The following is a 20,050-nucleotide window of genomic DNA, read 5'->3' as shown; positions in this document are numbered from 1 at the left end:
TTGACAGAGAGAGAGCGATCACAAGTAGGCAGAGAGGCAGGCAGAGAGGAGGAAGCAGACTCCCCGCTAAGCAGAGAGACCGATGCAGGGCTCGATCCCAGGACCCTGAGATCACGACCTGAACCGAAGGCAGGGGCTTAACCCACTGAGCCACCCAGGCGCCCCAGAAAACTGATTTTTGTATATATAGTCAAGTATCTATTAATAACAACAGGGCATTTCTAAATAGCCGAGGGGACAGTGACAGCTATCCACATTATCATAAGCAAAAGCAGAGCAAATGCCCTAGCAAAGCAGAGAACGAAGCCAGCCTCCCACAGCCCAGCATCTCAAACAGATAAGCCTAGAGCATGTAATTTTATGTCTGAATTAGCAAGGAAATTACTAAACCTTTAGTTCAAATTATAGTACTTAACCCTTTTGATAAGCACTTGAGTGAGAACCCCAGATATCCCTGAACAGCTGTATTCCAGCTCACGCAAAAGAAATGAAGGGCCTAGAATTATAAGGCCTCTTGGACATTTTTTTTTTTTTTTAACTCAGAGCTCAATCCGGAGTTTCAAAGGGATTGCACTTAGAATTCATATCGCAGGAAAGCCCTGGATAAGCCTCTTTGCTAGTGGAGTGAATGCTAATCCTGCCCTCCTTCCAGCATCTAAGTACTTCCTTGGGAATCTCAGGCCAAGGCTGTGACATGTTGCAGAAAGTATCTGAGGACAAAGGAAAGATAGAAGAATTAAGCTTTCCATAATCATTCACGTAATGTGGAATAAAAGCATCACTTTCAAAAGAGGGGGTATCCTCTTTCTTCTAAAGGGCATTAAGGGACTCATTGCTCAGCACATTCTAAAGTAGAAAGTGTTGCCGTGCTCATAATACTGTAAATGGAAGGGACCAACTATTAAAAACTGGTATTATTCACTACAGGAAAATTATGAATTTATAGTCCAAGGGCATGGATTACAAAAAGAAATCCCTGTAAGATCACCTAAAAGACATGGTTTCCAAACTCATTTGAAATCAATTTTACATAATCCACTGTTTACATAAACTGATTTTTACAAACTATTACCCTTATTAACATGTCATGTATTTTCTATCCTATTATTTTAGTGTAAGCTCTATACCCAGCATGAGGCTTGAACTCACGACCCCAAGATCAAGAGTCACATGCTGTACCAAATGAGCCAACTAGGCATCCCATTTTTTTTTTTTTAAGATTTTATTTACTTATTTGAGAGAGAGAGATCACAAGTAGGCAGAGAGGAGGAAGCCGGCTTCCCGCTGAGCAGACAGCCCGATGCGGGGCTCGATCCCAGTACCCTGGGATCATGACCTGAGCCAAAGGCAGAGGCTCAACCCACTGAGCCACCCAGGCGCCCCTCAACGATTTTTTTTTAAGTAAGATTTTATTTATTCAAGAGAGAATGCAAGTGCGCACGCGCATGAGCATGACTTGGGAGGCGGAGAATAGAGGGAGGGAGAAGCAGACTCCCTGCTGAGCAGGGACCTAGACTCTAGGGCTGGATCCCTGTGTCCTGGGATAACAACCCGGGCCAAAGGCAGATGCCTAACTGACTGCGCCACCCCGGCGCCTCCCAAAGATTTTTTTAAGTAATCTTTACACCCAGTGGTGGGCTTGAATTTATTATTATTTTTTTAAAGATTTTATTTATTTGACACAAAGAGAGGGAGGTCACAAGTAGGCAGAGAGGCAGGCAGAGAGTGAGAGGGAAGCAGGCTTCCTGCTGAGCAGAGAGTCCGATGCGGGACTTGATCCCAGGACCCTGGGATCGTGACCTGAGCCGAAGGCAGAGGATTAACCCACTGAGCCACCCAGGTGCCAAGGTGGTTTTTTTTTTTTTTTTTTAAAGATTTTATTTATTTATTTGTCAGAGAGAGAGGGAGAGCGAGCGAGCACAGGCAGACAGAGAGGCAGGCAGAGGCAGAGGGAGAAGCAGGCTCCCTGCCAAGCAAGGAGCCTGATGTGGGACTCGATCCCAGGACGCCGGGATCATGACCTGAGCCGAAGGCAGCTGCTTAACCAACTGAGCCACCCAGGCGTCCCCCCAAGGTGGGTTTTAACTTAAAACCACAACATCAGAAGTCCAACAATCTATCTACTGAGACAACCAGGTACCCTATTTTCCACCCTTAAGAAAAAAACAAAACAACAAAAAAAAACTTGCCAGTGACAAAGTTCCCACGATCCACAACCTGGACATCACCTAAAACATGATATAAGTAGTAATCTACTATCATTGGTTTAAACTCCAAAAAGGGCAAAGTAGTGCAGCAGCTGAGCACCAACCTGAAAGTAGGCTACTCCATTTCAAATCCTGACACCACCACCTTGCCTGGCGTCTGTGCTTCAATTTTCTCCTCTAAAAATCAGGAGGAAAAATCTAACCTCCAAATCTCATGAAACAGAGTTTTATCTGTTAAGATGCTTAAGAAACGGAAACTGCTGAGATGGGAAAGTCAGGCCTCAATATGCTGGCCCCAGACCACATGTAGCAGCAGGCGCGGCAGCCTGGGCTGGAACGGCCTGATGGCCCTCCCACTGTATGCACCAAATAATGATGAAGACTGATTATTCAAGGGCCTTCAACGGGAAGCATACACAACAAACAACATATGTAAACTGTAAATTTGACAAATAATGCTTGGCAAGGAATGTTATTTCCTTACTTTTCTGAAGATTGTCAAAGGGCTCACACCTTAAATCAGAGAAACGTACATTAAAGCCTTCATTTTCTAAATCTGAGTGACCAGAAGAGAGTAATTTTCATTGAAAATCCTTTTCGACCTAGCCAGTACAGAATTACAGAGAATTTGCTTATTTGCATCTAGTTCTTCTATTTTCAGGCCAAACATTAGCTAGTTGCTGGGCCCTCAGTAAGTCAGTTGGTCTTTCTGAATGTTTCCGTACCATGAGTTAGGTTTAACATATCCCACAATTTCTCAAGCTGCTTCTTAAGTTTTACTCAAAGGGCAAAACTGACAGATTAAGGGGACTGGGGGGAGTTGAGGAAGAGGTAAAACAAAAACAAATAAGTCCCCAACCTTCCAAATATGATAGGAGGACAAACACTGTTATTTATTCACTCTGCAAACTGAAGCACCTAGAACATAACAGTGGCATGAAATGAACTTGGTGTGGCATCTGCGTTCAAACTCTAGGTCTACCACTTAATAAAGACACATAATTTTGAACAAATAATTTCATCTTTTTCTGATCAAATGCCCCATCAGTCAAGGGGAAATGCACTTGGCAGGGCGGTTGACATGATTAAATATCAATGTGCATGGCACTTGACCAGGTGCCGGAATCTACTTAGTCAATACTGGTTCCCTGTAAGGCAAAAGGGCTGGAACATTTACGGAAATGCTCCAGGAGCTATAATTTTAAAGTGAAGAGGAATCCTCCAGCTTTCTTCTCTGGGTATTTATTACTACTTACTCCCTTCAAAACCCAAGTTACGAAGGCATATAGTCACTGACAAGTAAAATGTGGATAAGCAGTAAATGGCAAGTCTGCTTCAAATTGGATTTCACGATTATGATGATGATGATGATCTTCGTGTCTTCAGGTACTGTGGGTTCCCTTACCTTAGCTCCCGCTGAAGGGATCCAAAAAAGTTCACTGTGGTTTATATTGGAACTTAACTGCAATGTCCTCAAAATTCCATAGTACTACACATGGCATACATACATGATGACCTCTTGCAAAGCTCATCAAATACAAACTGAGAAGGGAAGAGAACAGATGCATGTCAGAAGAAAACATACAGTGTAAATACCTTCACCACTTTAAAGTGAAAATCTTCCTGAACTATGTAAAGAATGATGGTATGGTTAAGTGTTAGTTTTAATATATTCAGATGGCACTCACCCATATCAGTCCAAATAAAATCCAGCTCACAATGTGACAGTAACAATCACATGTCCATGCCTGTCATAGGCCTCAAATGTTTTTCAATGTTTGGCTCAACTCCATAAAAATCAGTGTGTTTAAAAATTACAGTTCTGGGGCGCCTGGGTGGCTCAGTGGGTTAGGGCCTCTGCCTTCGGCTCAGGTCATGATCCCAGGGTTCTGGGATCGAGCCCCACATCAGTCTTTCTGCTCCGCGGGGAGCCTGCTTCCTCCTCTCTCTCTCTCTCTCTGCCTACTTGTGATCTCTGTCAGATAAATAAATAAAATCTTAAAAAAAAAAAGTACAGTTCTGATTTTCTCAAATTATTTTGCTCTTCTACTAGAATTTTTACACAGCTCCCTTAGAGAGTTTTTCATGATTTTAAGAAACCAAAGGAACAATCTCTACTGATCAATATTTAAAGTTATATACCTACATATATTTGGCCAATTCTGCCCCCACAACGAAAAAGTTTTTCTTTTCCAATCTAAAACCAACAAATCATAGCTCACACTGTATGTTGGAACAGAAATTCCAAATGTTTCTATTTTGGATAGTCAATGTCAGAATGCACCCCCCCCAATTATTTTGTTATTAAAACCGAAAGGAGGGGCACCTGGGTGGCTCAGTGGGTTAAGCCTCTGCCTTCGGCTCGGGTCACGATCTCAGAGTCCTGGGATCAAGCCCCACATTGGGCTCTCTGCTCAGCGGGGAGCCTGCTTCCCCCTCTCTCTCTCTCTGCCTTCTGTTCTGCCTACTTGCGATAGCTCTCTCTCTCTCTCTCTCTGTCAAGTAAATAAATAAAATCTTAAATCTTAAAAAAAAAAAAAAAAAAACGAAAGGACATTAAAAAAAAAACAAAACACCCTGCCAATTAAGCTCAAACTACAAAACAGGGGTTAACATTTAATACTTCTGAGGTCTTAAAGTAATTTAAAAAGTTCAAATACAAACACGACTTTGAACCTTCCCTCCACCAGAAACTTTGCTCACGTATTCCCTTCCCCTGTGAAAAGGTGTTTTCTCTCCTACTCAGTTTGCAGCAGTGATCTACAAATATCCTCTACATCTAGTGCAGGCAAGTCCCAGAATCAGAGGGTCAAAGGAGATACCACAAGGCTGCACTCCTTTTCAAGATGCCACTTTCTCCTAAAGCAACGAGAGATTTCAATGAGACTAAATGCTGAGAATAATCTGCTTTTTAAGAAAAGCAGATTACTTTGGGGGCGCCTGGGTGACTCAACTGGTTAAGCATCTGCCTCTGGCTCAGGTCATGACCCCAGAGTCCCGGGATGGAGTCCTGCCTCGGGCTCCCTCTTCAGCGGGGAGTATGCTCTTCCCTCCCCCTCTGCTCATGCTTGCTCTCTCAAATACATAAATGAAATCTTAAAAAAAAACAGAAACAAAAACAAAACTTGAAGAAGGAAGGCTGCTTTGGTAACTCAGTGATTACATAGTACTTACCATGTACTTAAGATGTGATAGTTCTTTCTTCTAATTCACAATGTTCTTCCTATGTTCACTGAAATTTTTATTTAAAAAGCAGTATTACTGATTTATATTTCTGGGGACCGAAGTCCATATTTAAATGGATATTCCCCCAAGTCCCATTAAATTCTCTTCATGGTCACATTTTAGGAGATAAAGCTATACAGCTTTACATAAAGCTGTGACTTTAAAATAAATTTTCAGAACAATACTTAAGAAAGGTTAGTATAACAGCCCATGTAATATTATAAAACCAAAATTATCTGAAACTCTCTAATGGTACAACTCAATGTTTACAAAAACTGAATTACTTGAAAGCTAAATAATATACTCTCAAATTTTGGCATTCTGCTTGAATACCCACTGAAACATACTTCTAACACCAGCCAAAGCACTCATAGTCACATAATTAACTTTTCTAGTTTCAAATGTCCACTTTATTCCCTATAACACGTAACTAGGCATCATTTACATCTGAGGAAGAGATGGCCCGCACTACTGATCTATGGTAAAACACTAGCTCTTAAGACATGTAGTCCAATTTTACACATTTCCAGGCATCCCTAGAGAAGTGGATCACAATGCAGGTACAAATCATTACTACAGTTTACGTAAGATAAAAGGGAAGTTATCAATAAACTTCATAAAGTAGTAAATTCCTCTGCCCCTTACAAGGAGTGTGCAACTGTTACAAAGCCATAGTGAATGGTTTATAAAATGTAGTTTTATTTTACGTTACTCTGCTGTTACACACGGCATAACATTTTTCACAAGGCCTTTTTGGGACTACAGTCAATGATCAGCAACACACAATTGTGGTCCAACTCTCTACACGACAGGCACTAGACAAACCAGACACCCTCTTGTATTTGCATAAATCTGCTTGGAAAGGTAATAACGTTTTAGACCTGGACTTGTGTACTTGATTTCCCCTTTCTAGGGTAGTAAGAAATGACATGCACTTTCATTTGCCAAAAGCAATGCTTGTATACTTGCAGCAACGTACTATTTCTATTACACAGTAAAGTGAACACCAGAACTACAAAGGCAGAAGGTGTAAGTGAATTTTTATTGGGAAGGGAAGTTGTCAACTTAAACAGCAGCAAATGAAGAATGAATAAGGAAACCTCCTGTTGTCACAGATACACAAGACCTCCGTCATATATGATACAGGAGGCATTTTAATTTGTGACCCCCAGTGCAGAAATGCCAAATGCTTTTCCATTCAATTGAATACTTCTGGATTCCTACCAAAAAGGAATACATTAAGAGCATGGAAAAGTTGCTTACGGAAAGGAAACCCCTGAAGAGGGAGGGAGGGAATGTAGAAATTAGGAAGTTATGCAGAACACTTTGAAAATTGTAATGATTACATTTTCATATCTTCACAGTAATACAAAACACAGTCACTTGCAGAACTGGTTCAGATTACTTCAATACCAGATACATTTTTAGTCCTCTACAGAAGTGTTTGGAAGTTACTTGTGTTTATATGAAATGAAGCTATTAATACTTTTCTACAGCAGTAACTGCACACCAGGAAGGCCAAGACAAACACAAAATCAAGGAATGGAGTTTTTCCCAAAGCTGCAGTGTGAAAAGACTAAAACAGTTGATTCCATACACATGAGTGGGTTCTTTGCTATAGGAAATCCAAATGGAATAAGGAATGGAGATGAGTAAAAAGGTTTCTTGAGGGGAAGAAGGATGACCACCCTGTATGCATTTAGTTTTCTGCCCCTTCTGCCGCATCACATTCTTCTCCTGCACTGTCTGATGTCCATAACTAGGAAAAAAAAAAAATCATAATGTTATCCAGACAACAGAGACTGTGACTAAGAACGGATGTTAAGATTTCTCAAAATCTCAACCACCACCAACTCCTCCTCCAAAGTGTATCTTTGTAAACCTTTCACTATGTATTTAAAATTGATACACAAACATACACTATTTGAGTGAGTTTCTCAAGCTTTCTCTTTTAAAAGTGTAACTTCAAAACAACAAAAAAGGCAATATCCTTAGAATTTAACGTTCTCTCCATTCGCAGCAGCCCAATGCTCTTCTGAAAGCACTACTGAAATATAATTTATGAGATGAATAAGGCAAAAAAAAAATTTTAAGGGGGGAGGCGAACTACCGTCATGATAGCAGTTTCCAAATATTTGAAAGGCCACCGTATGGAAAAGGGGCAGACCTACTGCACCTCTGGCCGAGGGTTAAGTGGCAGCAGGTGACGAAGTGAGAACAAAGGAGCAGCGGGCGTGCAGATGCACAAAGCCTTCCTGAATTAACCAGGATGTTAAGATCTCCAAGGAACTCTCCAACTGTAGGATGGAACGATGAAGCAAAAGAAGGGAATCATCAATAGCTACTGACCACAGCCTACAGCAACACCCGGAGACTAGTGGTATTTCCAGCATTCTAGAAAAGCTAGAACCTTATAGATCTTTAAGTTATTGTTCATGTACTAAAATAAATTTAAAAACAAAAACAAAAACAAGTATCTCTAAAGCGCTGTAAGAGAGAAATAAAACAAAGCCAGCGAAGAGAGAACAGCAGCTCCACGGTATTCCCGAGGAGTACTGGCTCAGAGCTTTTCTTCTATGGAAGTGGTTTATGCCCATGGTTCTGCTGTCACCACGAGCACCGGGAATTCTAATGGCTGGGAATGAAGTATCACAATTTCCTTGTTTAGCAAAGTTGATCAGATACGATACTAACTTAAGAAAAAAAAAATCCTTTCCAGCGAAAGATAAAGGTCCAAACTGAGGCCATGGAGAATCACACTCACATTAAAAAGGTACAGTCCCCTCTGCCACATGTTGTCTAAAATTTTTGACATATCAAATTTATTCGCACCTATAAAAGAAGCTAAGTCAAGTTGAAATTCTTTTTTTTTTTCTCCATTACTTTTCCCTTCATTATCTGCCCATCCAAGAAGTAGGGAGAGAAACAAAAGAAAACAAAGACAATTAAATGGAACAAGTTTTGTCCCAGAGGCATAGGTGCAATAAATGGAGGGTAAGGGTTAATCCCGTCAAATGCCTGTAAGACATGGTAGATTTCACAAGATAAATGTTTATTAAAACCAAGCACTTCAAAGTGATTTTAGGAAAGCTTATAGTGCCTAACTTGCTGTAGCTAATTTACCCAAGGGAAGAAAATATTGCAACCACAACAACTTTCTATATTAACATAATTTATCAACATCTTCATTCCAATGATATAGTGAGGAATATTAAGAGTTCCTATAGTCTAGGGATGCCTGGGTGGCTCAGTTGGTTAAGCAGCTACCTTCGGCTCAGGTCATGATCCCAGCGTCCTAGGATCGAGTCCCACATCAGGCTCCTTGCTTGGCAGGGAGCCTGCTTCTCCCTCTGCCTCTGCCTGCCTCTCTGTCTGCCTGTGCTCGCTCTCGCTCCTGACAAATAAATAGAATCTTTAAAAAAAAAAGAAAAAAAAAAGAGTTCCTATAGTCTTAGTACCTTCTCAGGAAGGGCTAGGTCTGATAAAATGCCCATTCAACTTGGAAATCTGCCCACAGAAGAAGAGCTGGCCAAGACAATATACTAACAAGCACTGAATACTTTGCCTTGCGTATCTCTACATTCATTTTCTGAGAGAGAATGTAGCTCTTACACACCCACCTCAAAAGACAGGGAGGCTGAAGTAAAATGTAAATACCTTTTTTCTTAAAAAGAAAATGAAATTAAAAAGAATGAGCAACTCACTGTTAGGTTGTCTCTAAGCAACTGCATGATGAGGGTGCTGTCTTTGTAGGAATCTTCATTCAGTGTGTCAAGTTCTGCGATGGCCTCATCAAAAGCCTGGGAAAAATCGTAATACCCATGGTAAACAGTATCTGTGTCAACACAAACTGATTACAATTACAAACCATTTTTATAAAATAGCTAAACATCCACTTTATGTTCTACTATCAATTAAAAACAAAATTCAGTGGAATCATTTTCACAGATTCCCAGTTTATGATAATGATCTTATCAGTATGGTAAAGAACTTCTGAGAATGACCTGAAACTTACCGTTTTAGCCAGTGTGCAGGCAAGCTCTGGGTTATTAAGGATCTCATAGTAAAATACAGAAAAGTTAAGAGCCAGCCCCAGGCGGATTGGGTGCGTGGGCTGCATCTCTTTCTTGCTTATATCGAAAGCTTCTTGGTAAGCTCCTTGGGAATTATCTATAGTTTCTGCGAAGGGGGGAAATAAAAGCACAATACTGAAAATATCCGTCAAGTATATATAGAGCGTATTATCCTTTAAAGTATGCTACTAACTCATGCAGAGCTAGATTTTTCTGTGGCCTTCTTTTAAAAGCATAGCATTAAACCAAAACAGTACCTCCTACTGGGTTACTGAGAAACTACTTTAACAAGTTGCTTGTTTCAGCTTTTAAAAAAACCCCAACAACATGAGACAATTCAATCGATTTTTCTAAATCTGTGACTAAAACAATTTTCTTTTTTGGTATCTTTTAATTTTACTAACTGGAAATGCATCAGTTTAAAAATAATTTGACTGATACATGTCAATAATATCTCAATAACGCTAGGAAAAAAATTTTGGCTCTAATACCTCTTCTAAAAATAACAGAAACACTTTACAAAGATTACCACCACCAAAATCTCTATTTTTGTGATTTGTGAAGACAATACTGATCCTTGCTATCAAGATGTATTATGTGAAAGGCCGTATAAAAGTGTCAGTATAAAGAACAAAATCTACTCTGACCAGAGGTTGAATACTGGCCCGACAAAAATGTCACCTTCCTGAAAAAACTGTTCAGTAAGTATGACCAATACTACTCTGATTGTAGCCATGCTTTCAAAAGGGTAAGTAGGTTTTCTCAATAAGACCACTGGCCCATTACAGCCTTAGAAATACTGACCAAACAGAAATGTAAAGTGAGCCGTTTATGGTGTGAATATGTGCATTTTCTTCCCTCGAAATGGCACATTTATTGATCTAAATATAGCTGGTACAGCCCTCATATAGTAAGGAGTTCTTGCTGTTTCGCATAGAAGGAAATACTATAATGAGTAACAGTAAGGTGTCTCAGCTCCTAGGCTGTAAATATAGACTATCTATGAGTCCCAGACTATTGGAGTATTCTATGGATAGGAACAGAAATACCATGAGCCAGAGAAGGTTAAATCAGATTAATGCTGGAACTAAGTATTCCAGAGACATCCCTTATGATTTGCAAATATCTGTCACTTTCAGTTTTGCTATCTTAAGGGCAACAGAAATTATGCATCAGTAAGTTAAGTATACAAATTTTATCACAGCAGAATACGACAGTGTCCTCTTTGTAGCTTCACAATTACACTGGTATTTGGGATGGTACTGTTCCACTCTTGTTAGTACCTCTGTGAGGGCACAAAGCCACGGTAACTCCTTGAGAGTACACACTCTTTTTGGATGGGGCAAAATTAAAAACAAGAATAATGAGCTTACTGGAAATAAGGAATTAGGTGCAACTTCTACCTAGAACTTGTATGAGCAGGCACATACACAATATTTAACAGGACCTCAGCTACTGCTAACTCCAGGAGACGAAGTCCACTGCTAATAAATCACTTTGATTTTCTTTTTACAATCAAGTCCAGCAATTAAGTTATTCTCTTCCCTGTGTCTATATTTTCTGTGACAAATTATATACCAGCAATCCTCTCATCTCACCTCTCTTCCTCAGAAATTTGGTTATATAAAATTCGCAGTACACGTAATGATCCTTCGAAATAGGTAGGTAGTAGTTAATAAATAACAGTGTCAAACAGAGTAAGTACAACATCCTGTTTCTTTATTCTGATTGTAACTTCCAATTAAGTTTCAAGGTACACAGATGCCTGGGGGGCTCAGTCATTCAGTGTCTGCCCTCAGCTCAGGTCATGATCCCAGGGTCCTGGGATCGAGCCCTGCATCAGGCTCCCTGCTTGGTGGGGAGACTGTTTCTCCCTCTCCCTCTGCCTGCTGCTCCCCCTACTTGTACTCACTCTCTGTCAAATAAACAAAATTTAAAAAAAAAAAAAAAAAGTTTCAAGGTACAATGATACAAAGGGCCATATTATAATACAATCTCTTAAATCATATGCAAATGACTAGGGGGCAAAAATATGCTGAACCAAATTCTAAGGTATAAAAGATTATACCTCTTTTATTTTTTAAGTAGGCTCCACGCCAGTGTGGAGCCCATCGCAGGGCCTGAATTCAGGACTGTGACCTGAGCTGAGATCAAGAGTAGGATGCTTAAAGGTGCTTAACCAACTAAGCCACCCAGGCTGCCAAGAGTAAGCCTCCTTTAAATAATATCTTAGCAGATTATTATCAAAGAGCTTTTGAGTTTTTCAAAAACAGCACATAATGTAAATTGAGACTGTTTTTATTTTTCAGAACATTAAGGTAACGTTATTAATTTTCTTTTACAAAGATTCCAAGATTTTCTTTTTTTTAGGATTTTAAGATATTTGAAAAGTTACAGAGGGCCAGAGATTACACAGAGATTACTGTTACAGTGTCCCACTTATCCTCCCTTCCTTTTTTATTTTCAATTTCACCCATAAACCAAACATACTTACGCTTTCGATCATCACCACATGCAACTTCAGCAAGGTACCGGAAGTAATCTCCCTTCATTTTCAGATAGAAGACCTTACTCTCTGGATTAGTTGCATTGGCTATTAAATACTTATCCAACAATTCCTGAAAGAAAGAAGATAAAATATCAGGTACTAATAAAAAGCTATTTTATTATAGACAAGAACAACGATATGCATTTGAATCATGAACTACCACAGTAACTACAACTATCCCGCCTTGGACTTGAAGCCTGGGCGGAGAGCAGGGGCCCTGTGGCTGTCATGAGTTGAATGGTTTGGCTCACAGCAAGGCACAGTTTCCAACAGTAGAGCCAGGGTGCATCAAAGACTAAACAGAAAGAGTCAAGTCTATTCACCCTCCATTCAAGCATTTCTTGGTACTGGCTGGGGACCAGGCGCTTTATCTGCCAGAAGGGATATAAAGAAAACAAAGTTCTTGCCCTCAAAGAGCTCACAGTCTAATAAGAAAAGCAGTAAGTACACCACGACCATATGCCAGGCATTAAGAGATATGTGACTAAGGGACAATGGTGGCACAGAGAGAGCATCTGGCTGTGCTGGTGATGGCTGCCGCAGACAGGCTGCCCCTGTAGGAATATTTCACTTGTTAAGAAGAGAGAGCAGGATTGTAGCAGTTTGAAAGTGGGATGTGCAGTCACCTTTTTTTTTTTTTTTTTTTAGGGTGTGTGTGTGTGTGTATAAAAAAACTCCAGGCCTAACACACGGGGTTTGATCTCATAACCCCCACATCAAGAGTCACCTGCTCTACTGACTGAGCCAGCCAGCCACTTCAGACTGGGGAAAGACATCAAGTATGAAGAACAGTGTAGGCACAGAACAAGTCAGCCAGCGTGGCCCAGAGCAGGACTGGCTATTTTCAGAGTTTCTGCAGAGCAACACTCATCCGAAATAAGGGTAAGTACAGGGACTAAGAGACAGCAGTCTAGAGACACACAGAGCAATCTGACAGTCATGTCAAATCAATTACTTGAAAAAATCGGGGTAGCAATTAAGTACGTCTTCATTCTCTATTTTATTCAAAGAAACATACCCTTGAACCAGTGAGCTAGTGCCTCTCAAACTGAGGGATCTGCACAAGGTGTGCAGAAGAATAAAAAGTTGCGGGCTCAGTCAGTGCGGCATGCAGCCCTGATCTCCGGGTTTTGAGTTCCAGTCCTGCGCTGGGCGTAGAGATCACTTAAAACAAAAAAGTCACAGAAGTCAAATATGATAGAGATCTTTTTGGACTATCGATTTTATGTGATGGTAAGTAAAAATTGTTTTTAATGAAAAATATTATGGAAGAAAATAAAATTCTCATAGAAATTTTAAGATACTAATACTGTACCTCACAGGTTTGTTTGGGCAATAAAACCAATAAACGGATGTGAAAGCAAGGTATAGTTTCCGCAAGCTAAGTACTCAACGTTCGTGACTAACCAGCCAGGTGCTCCCACTCTTCTGCCCAGGTGCAAAGCTTGAGAAGTACTGATCTAGACAATGCAACACTAGTTACAAAGTATGAGCAAGGAACTGACACAGTCATGCTTGCCATTCTGGAAAAATAGCCCCCCATATTATCAACTAAACATTATATAATGATACCAACTACAATACAGAATTACAAGTTTGGAGGAACTCGGTTAAGACTTTCAAGTTCACTTAAGTATATTACCAAAGAAGTAAAAGATCGTTTACAGACTTTTAAAAAAAGGCTAAGGAAAAGTTTAGAAAATGTAGTTCTAACTCAAGAACTTTCCTGTTGTTTATCTAAAAATGGCCTAGACAAAATGCAGTGGTTACATCCGTAAGTTATTTTGAAGAAAATAAACAAAAATGTTAAAAAAGAAAAACATATTTTAAATTCTTAATTTTACAATTTACATAAAGATATTTTAAAAAAGAGTCTAGGGCGCCTGGGTGGCTCAGTGGGTTAAGCCGCTGCCTTTGGCTCAGGTCACGATCTCAGGGTCCTGGGATCGAGTCCCGCATCGGGCTCTCTGCTCAGCAGGGAGCCTGCTTCCCTCTCTCTCTCTCTGCCTGCCTCTCCATCTACTTGTGATTTCTCTCTGTCAAATAAATAAATAAAATCTTTAAAAAAAAAAAAAGAGTCTAAAGCTCAGGCAAAATTCTTAATTTTAAAATTAGCTCACAGAGCCCCCGAAGGCTATATATTATAAAATTGGCAAACTCTTATCAAAATTGTGGCTTCAGTCTGGAAAGCTGCTGGACCAGGAACGCAGCAATAGAGGTCAGTAAGGGCCACACCCAAACAAGAGGGGCAAGTGTAAAAACTAATGCCTCCAAAGCACCGTCCTCTTAACTGAGACAAGATTCAAAGGACTGGGTTGTAAGAATTTCTTCTGCTCAACATCACCAATTTTAATAGTTATTAATATGTGGGGCACCTGGGTGGCTCAGTGGGTTAAAGCCTCTGCCTTCAGCTCAGGTCATGTTCCCAGGGTCCTAGGATCAAGCCCCACATCAGACTCTGCTCGGCAGGGAGCCTGCTTCCTTCTTTTTTTTTTTTTTTTTTATTTGATAGAGAGAGATCACAAGCAGGCAGAGAGAGAGAGAGAAGGAAGCAGGCTCCCGGCTGAGCAGAGAGCCCGATGCGGAGCTCGATCCCAGGACCCTGGGATCATGACCTGAGCCGAAGGCAGTGGCTTAACCCACTGAGCCACCCAGGCGAGCCTGCTTCCTTCTATCTCTCTCTCTCTCTGCCTGCCTCTCTGCCTACCTGTGATCTCTGTCTGTCAAATAAATAAACCTGAGAAACTCTTTCTCAGAATCTTAGAAATTCATACAACTTTAACTTTTTACTCGAATACCATTTTTATCTATCACAGATGATTTTCAATTCAAAAACTACTTTGGGGAACACCTGAATTTAGGATTTTTGTAGGGAGGGTGGGCAACCCTGTGAGACTGCCACAAGAAGTTTACTTGTTCTCAAATCTCAAACTGACTCACAGTCATCCCTATCTTCTCTTTTTAAAGATTTATTTATTTGAGAGATTGGTGAGTGAGAGAGCGCAAATGAGCAGAAAGCCATCGTGGGGCTTGATCCCACGACCCTGGGACCATGACCTGAGCCCAAGGCAGACACTTAACCAACTGAGCCATCCAGGTGCCCTAGTCACCCCTATCTTAAAAGAAAAATCAAACAAGAGTGGATTCTGAGAAGTTGTATTAAATAATGCAAACACAGTATTTATTCTATGGTAATCACCACCTCTGCTTGCACCCAAACTGAGAAACTGTAACATAAAACAAAGTGCCTCTCACTTTTCTTTTTCTCCCAAGTGAGTCAGTCTGTTAAGACAAGATCTCAGAGGATCTCCAAAAAGGTGCCGCCAACTCTGGTGAAGACATTTAGTCACACAAAAAGGCTACTCGGTACCTTTAACACGTAGCACTTGGTGATTAAACGTGGGAGAAGAGGCTGAGAAAGCCCGAGTGGAGTGAGGACTAGGGGTGAGAGGAGAGATGGGATTCTAGCACTATCTGCCGCTCTCGGTCCCACAGCCAGATGTGCGCGTGCTCATGACGATGGCTTCCTGGCCTTGCAAAGATTTTTGGAAAGCTGCTTAACAGCTACTGCACTAGTAACTACAGCCAATTTCGAGCTTAAACTCTTCCTTTCCCCATTTACATACGACTGACAACACCGGCTTTTGTTTTTTTTTTTTTGTTTTTAAAGATTTTATTTATTTATTTGACAGAGAGAGATCACAAGTAGGCAGAGAGGCAGGCAGAGACAGAGAGAGGAGGAAGCAGGCTCCCTGCTGAGCAGAGAGCCCGATGCGGGACTCGATCCCAGGACCCTGAGATCATGACCTGAGCCGAAGGCAGCAGCCCAACCCACCGAGCCACCCAGGCACCCCAACACCGGCTTTTGTAAAGTGACTTTACATCACTTCCCTCCTGGAGGGTCAGCCAGGTCACGTGGTTGCTCATCATCTGCCACTAGCTCGTTGTGAAGGAAAACAACAGTTACAGAACACTTCTGTCTTTCCACATGCTATCAGTAGCACAGGTGTGTATTTTAGCCCAAAAAGACTGGATTCTGCTTCAGTATTACCAAACTGATCATGGCTGTTATCAAGCAGTACCAACACCAGTATTAATTATTAATGCCAGATAGAATAAGGACTATAAATATTTAAGATACATAGCCTAAGTATACAACTTCAGAAAAAAAATCATTAAAAAAACTCAATATGGATAAGAAATCTTTCCACATAAGGTCACTTGTAAGAAGTCACAAGAAAGGGAATCTGTTAACCGCATCTACACAGTTAAAAGCTCCCCTGCTAATTTCTCCTGTGTGTTACTCTTGTTGATTAAGCATGAGATCCCTTTTGTAGATCTTCAACCCACAGATTTTATGATCCTGGAAGGTCTGGGGAGCTAAGATTGTAGTTCCCTCCAACAAAGACAATGACTTGGGTAGAAGGCAAGTGATGCATTCTTTTTTTTAGATTTTTTAAAGACTTTTAAAAATATTTTATTTATTTCTTTGACAGAGATCACAAGTAGGCAGAGAAGCAGGCAGAGTGAGGAGGAAGCAGGCTCCCTACTGAGCAGAGAGCCAGAGGCAATGTGGGGCTCAACCCCAGGACTCTGGGATCATGACCTGAGCCTAAGGTGGAGGCTTTAACCCACTGAGCCACCCAGACGCCCCATAGATTTTTTTTTTTTTTTTTTATTTGAGAGCTCAAGAATCTCAAGCTGACTCCCCACTGGGCATGGAGCCCGACACAGGGCACAATCCCATGACCCCCAAGATCATGACCTGAGATGAAACCAAGAGTCAGACAAAACAGACTGCCCAAATTACAAGGCAGACTAATAATTGAGTTCTAGACCACAGAAACTCAAACCTGAGCAAAGTCAGAGGAAAAAATATCAGTGCCTATACACTCATTTTAAGAGATGCTAAAGGACCTTAGAATAAGCTTAATCTCATACAGATAGGATGGCAAAAAAAAAAAAAATAGAGAATTGTATCAGAAAAACTGTGAAGAACTATATAAGAAATGAAAATGTCAAACACTAATACTGACGCAGATTTAGTCATAGTAACCATTCCTCTTCAACCCCATGTCTTGGAGAAAAGGCTAGGAAGAAAACAAAACTTCACTCATACTCTAAGAGTGAATTATTTTGGCATATAATAATCCTACCATCACATCAACAGTTTTTTGGACTTTGTTTTTAAAGATTTTATTTACTTGACAGAGAGAGACACAGCGAGAGAAAGGACACAAGCAGGGGGAGTTGGAGAGGGAGAAGCAGGCTTCCCCGCAGAGCAGGGAGCGTGATCCGGGGCTCATGACCTAAGCCAAGGCAGAAGCCCGAGGGACTGGGCCACCCAGGCGCCCAGTACCAACAGTTTTGCTGAACAATTCATCAGGATTTGATGGTAATATTCCCTGGAATTCAACAAACTAAAACAGTATCTTTACCTTAAATTCATTTAAGTGGTTTCTGTTTTACAGACAAAATAAACTGGCTTCTGTCCCTCGTTATATAGCTTAATAAACCGATTTACTGAGAAGAGTAGGTTAACTGATGAAAAGCCTTAAAATACAAACAAAATAATCAAAAGGAAACAAAAAATATTCTTTTACCTATTAGTAACTTACTGAAATTCATTAATAAAACACTACTAAACACACTGGATCTCTGACTTTAGGGCATATACACTAATCATCATTTGCCATCCTATCTGTATATTTTTATCAGCTTAATCAGCACACATTACCATATAAAAACTCACTGTGTCTATTGACTCAGCAAGATCCCAGTGTCCTTCATGTGCCAAGTCCCATCCTGAGCACTTTCTGTATCACTTACATATAAACAACCACTGACAATTAAAAAAAAACAAACACTAGAGTCCAGAAATAGGTCCAAAATCATAAAATTAATTAAATGGAGCCAGAATCTGAAACTAGAGCCAGTATTTCTAATTACTACCCTATAAAATAAGGATTAATATAGCCCAAAATATCTAAGAGCATTTGGCTATATGTTAGATATATAATTAGTAAAACAAAACCAAACAAAAGAATATGGTGCAGAGGGTAATATAATTATTTAACAACTGGAACATTTACTAAGTGGTAAAAGCTAAACTTCTAACACTCCAACTTTAAGTATTATATATGGTACAAAGAGCCACTGACATGGTAGGTATGAAGAACAGTCTCTAGACAGTAACTGTCTCTTGCTCAGGTTGATTAATCCAAGACACTGAAATCAAAGTAAAACTCAAGACTCAAGAAGGAAGTCGTATTTCATCCAGAAAGAAATTATGCAAATATAACCACCCTGATTTGGGGGGGCCAAGGGGATCCTTCAGAAGCTGCACGTGACAGGTTGGAATTACAGGGTGGATCCAAGACAGACGAAGATAAAGAACAGGAGTAACTTTAGGTTATTTTAGAATGTATGATTTTAGAAATTAGATTATCATTCATGAAAGTGACTTCTGTCATTAGCTTTTGATCTTGTCACAAATCACAGCTTCTCAAAACTCTGTTTCTTTATATATAATGAGTATTAAGATCCAAAGGCCTTCCATTCTCAGAAATTACCATTTTAAGTACAGGAGCTAGAGCTGAGTTGCCTAAAGGCAACAAATCACCCAAAACATGATCCAAGTTGATCAGATTTCACAGCATCAATTAATCCATGGAAATATTTTCTACCCTTAATAAAATGAATGCTTTGAACAATTAATTGCTCTTGCACTATTTAAAAATTTTACTGATTTAGAACTGTCAAGTCTTGGAATCCAAGTCTCGAACTCCAACTCTGGTGGATGGCTAAAAAAAATGAAAGAATGAAGTAAAGCTTTTCAGAAATAAGAGGCCAATGACCAATGTGAGAGATCCCAAGGCTGAATGTTCCTAGTTCTCAACATCTTCTGAACCCAGAAAAAAAAACATTCTTTTTTCTTTTTTCCAGTCTGTAAGGGAAAAATATATTATTAGAGTTTTGTTTGTAGTTTTATTATAAATGAAGTCAAACCAGTTGTATGTCCTTTTCTGTTAACACTGTATCTACATCCTTTGCTGTTTTCCTAAACTGATTTGTAGAAACTCTTTATAAGTTCACGATATGAGTTCAGTTCCCAGATGTATCTTATATAAATTTCATGTATTTTAAAGATGGGCAATTAAACAGCATTTATTAATATCTTCTATTATATTAAGTCATATATTACCAACATTTCTGACCAATATGAGAAGCACAAATTAATGGGACTTATTCAATTTGAACACAAATAAAATTCACGAACAGAAGACTTCTAACTAAAATACAAGTCTGAATGGGTTTACTGTGCTGGCCACCTGACCTCACCAAATGGTAACATATTTTAACTGCTACCTAAATGGCAGTATATCAGAAAAAAATCCCTCCACACACAGAGACAGAACATACCTCGATCAATTTAATATGGAGTACTTCAGAAATTTGTGACTCATTACCTTAAAATAGATGGACAAAAACAAGACTTTCTGATTCCGGCAGTACAGGGAGACTGAGCAGACTTTCCCTTCTAAAAATAAACAAAATCCCAAAGAGAAGAAAATAAAACAGAAAAACTGTAACACAGCTCCAAAAGAAGAAAGGGAGATCTTGAGGTGCTGGACAGGAAGATAAAACAAAGAGCTAAAAGTGTCAGTTTATAATAACGACAATGGTTGTGTACAAGGAGTTGGGGCCTAGAAAAACTTCCGTCTGTCACTGCTGAGAAATAGCAAGAAAACTATTTCCTGGGCTTTGAGGCCGGTGGGCAGAGTCTCCCATAACAAAGTGAAACCTGAACCCGTGTCCCGTGCAGGTGCTATTCAGAGTTTTATTCCATACATGACGTGTGAGTCCACAAGCTAAACATATACGCAGAAATGGGCCAAAGCCTAGTGTGCCCGCAGAAATGAATCGCCAAACGACCGCAAAGACGCTTCCACAATCCAAGACACACACAAGTTCCATGGAAAAAACTACATCCCTGC

At 40.0% G+C, this 20,050-nt stretch overlaps 1 protein-coding gene across 1 annotated transcript in view; it reads right to left on the bottom strand.

The window, feature by feature from the left end:
• Window positions 1-6,455: 6,455 nt before the first annotated feature.
• Window positions 6,456-20,050, bottom strand: part of YWHAQ (tyrosine 3-monooxygenase/tryptophan 5-monooxygenase activation protein theta) — a 36,546-nt gene continuing 22,951 nt past the window's right edge. Inside the window, exons 3-6 of the mRNA XM_044262095.1 lie at window positions 12,000-12,123; window positions 9,448-9,611; window positions 9,137-9,232; window positions 6,456-7,191 (exon numbers count right to left, since the gene is read on the bottom strand). Of these exons, the coding sequence (XP_044118030.1) occupies window positions 7,132-7,191; window positions 9,137-9,232; window positions 9,448-9,611; window positions 12,000-12,123 (444 nt within the window). The 3' untranslated portion in view covers window positions 6,456-7,131. The remainder of the gene's footprint in view (window positions 7,192-9,136; window positions 9,233-9,447; window positions 9,612-11,999; window positions 12,124-20,050) is intronic.

This window comes from Neovison vison, chromosome 8 (assembly GCF_020171115.1).
Source record: "Neovison vison isolate M4711 chromosome 8, ASM_NN_V1, whole genome shotgun sequence".
In the NCBI taxonomy this organism is placed as follows: Eukaryota; Metazoa; Chordata; class Mammalia; order Carnivora; family Mustelidae; genus Neogale; species Neogale vison.
This window is presented reverse-complemented; position numbering and strand designations above follow the sequence as displayed.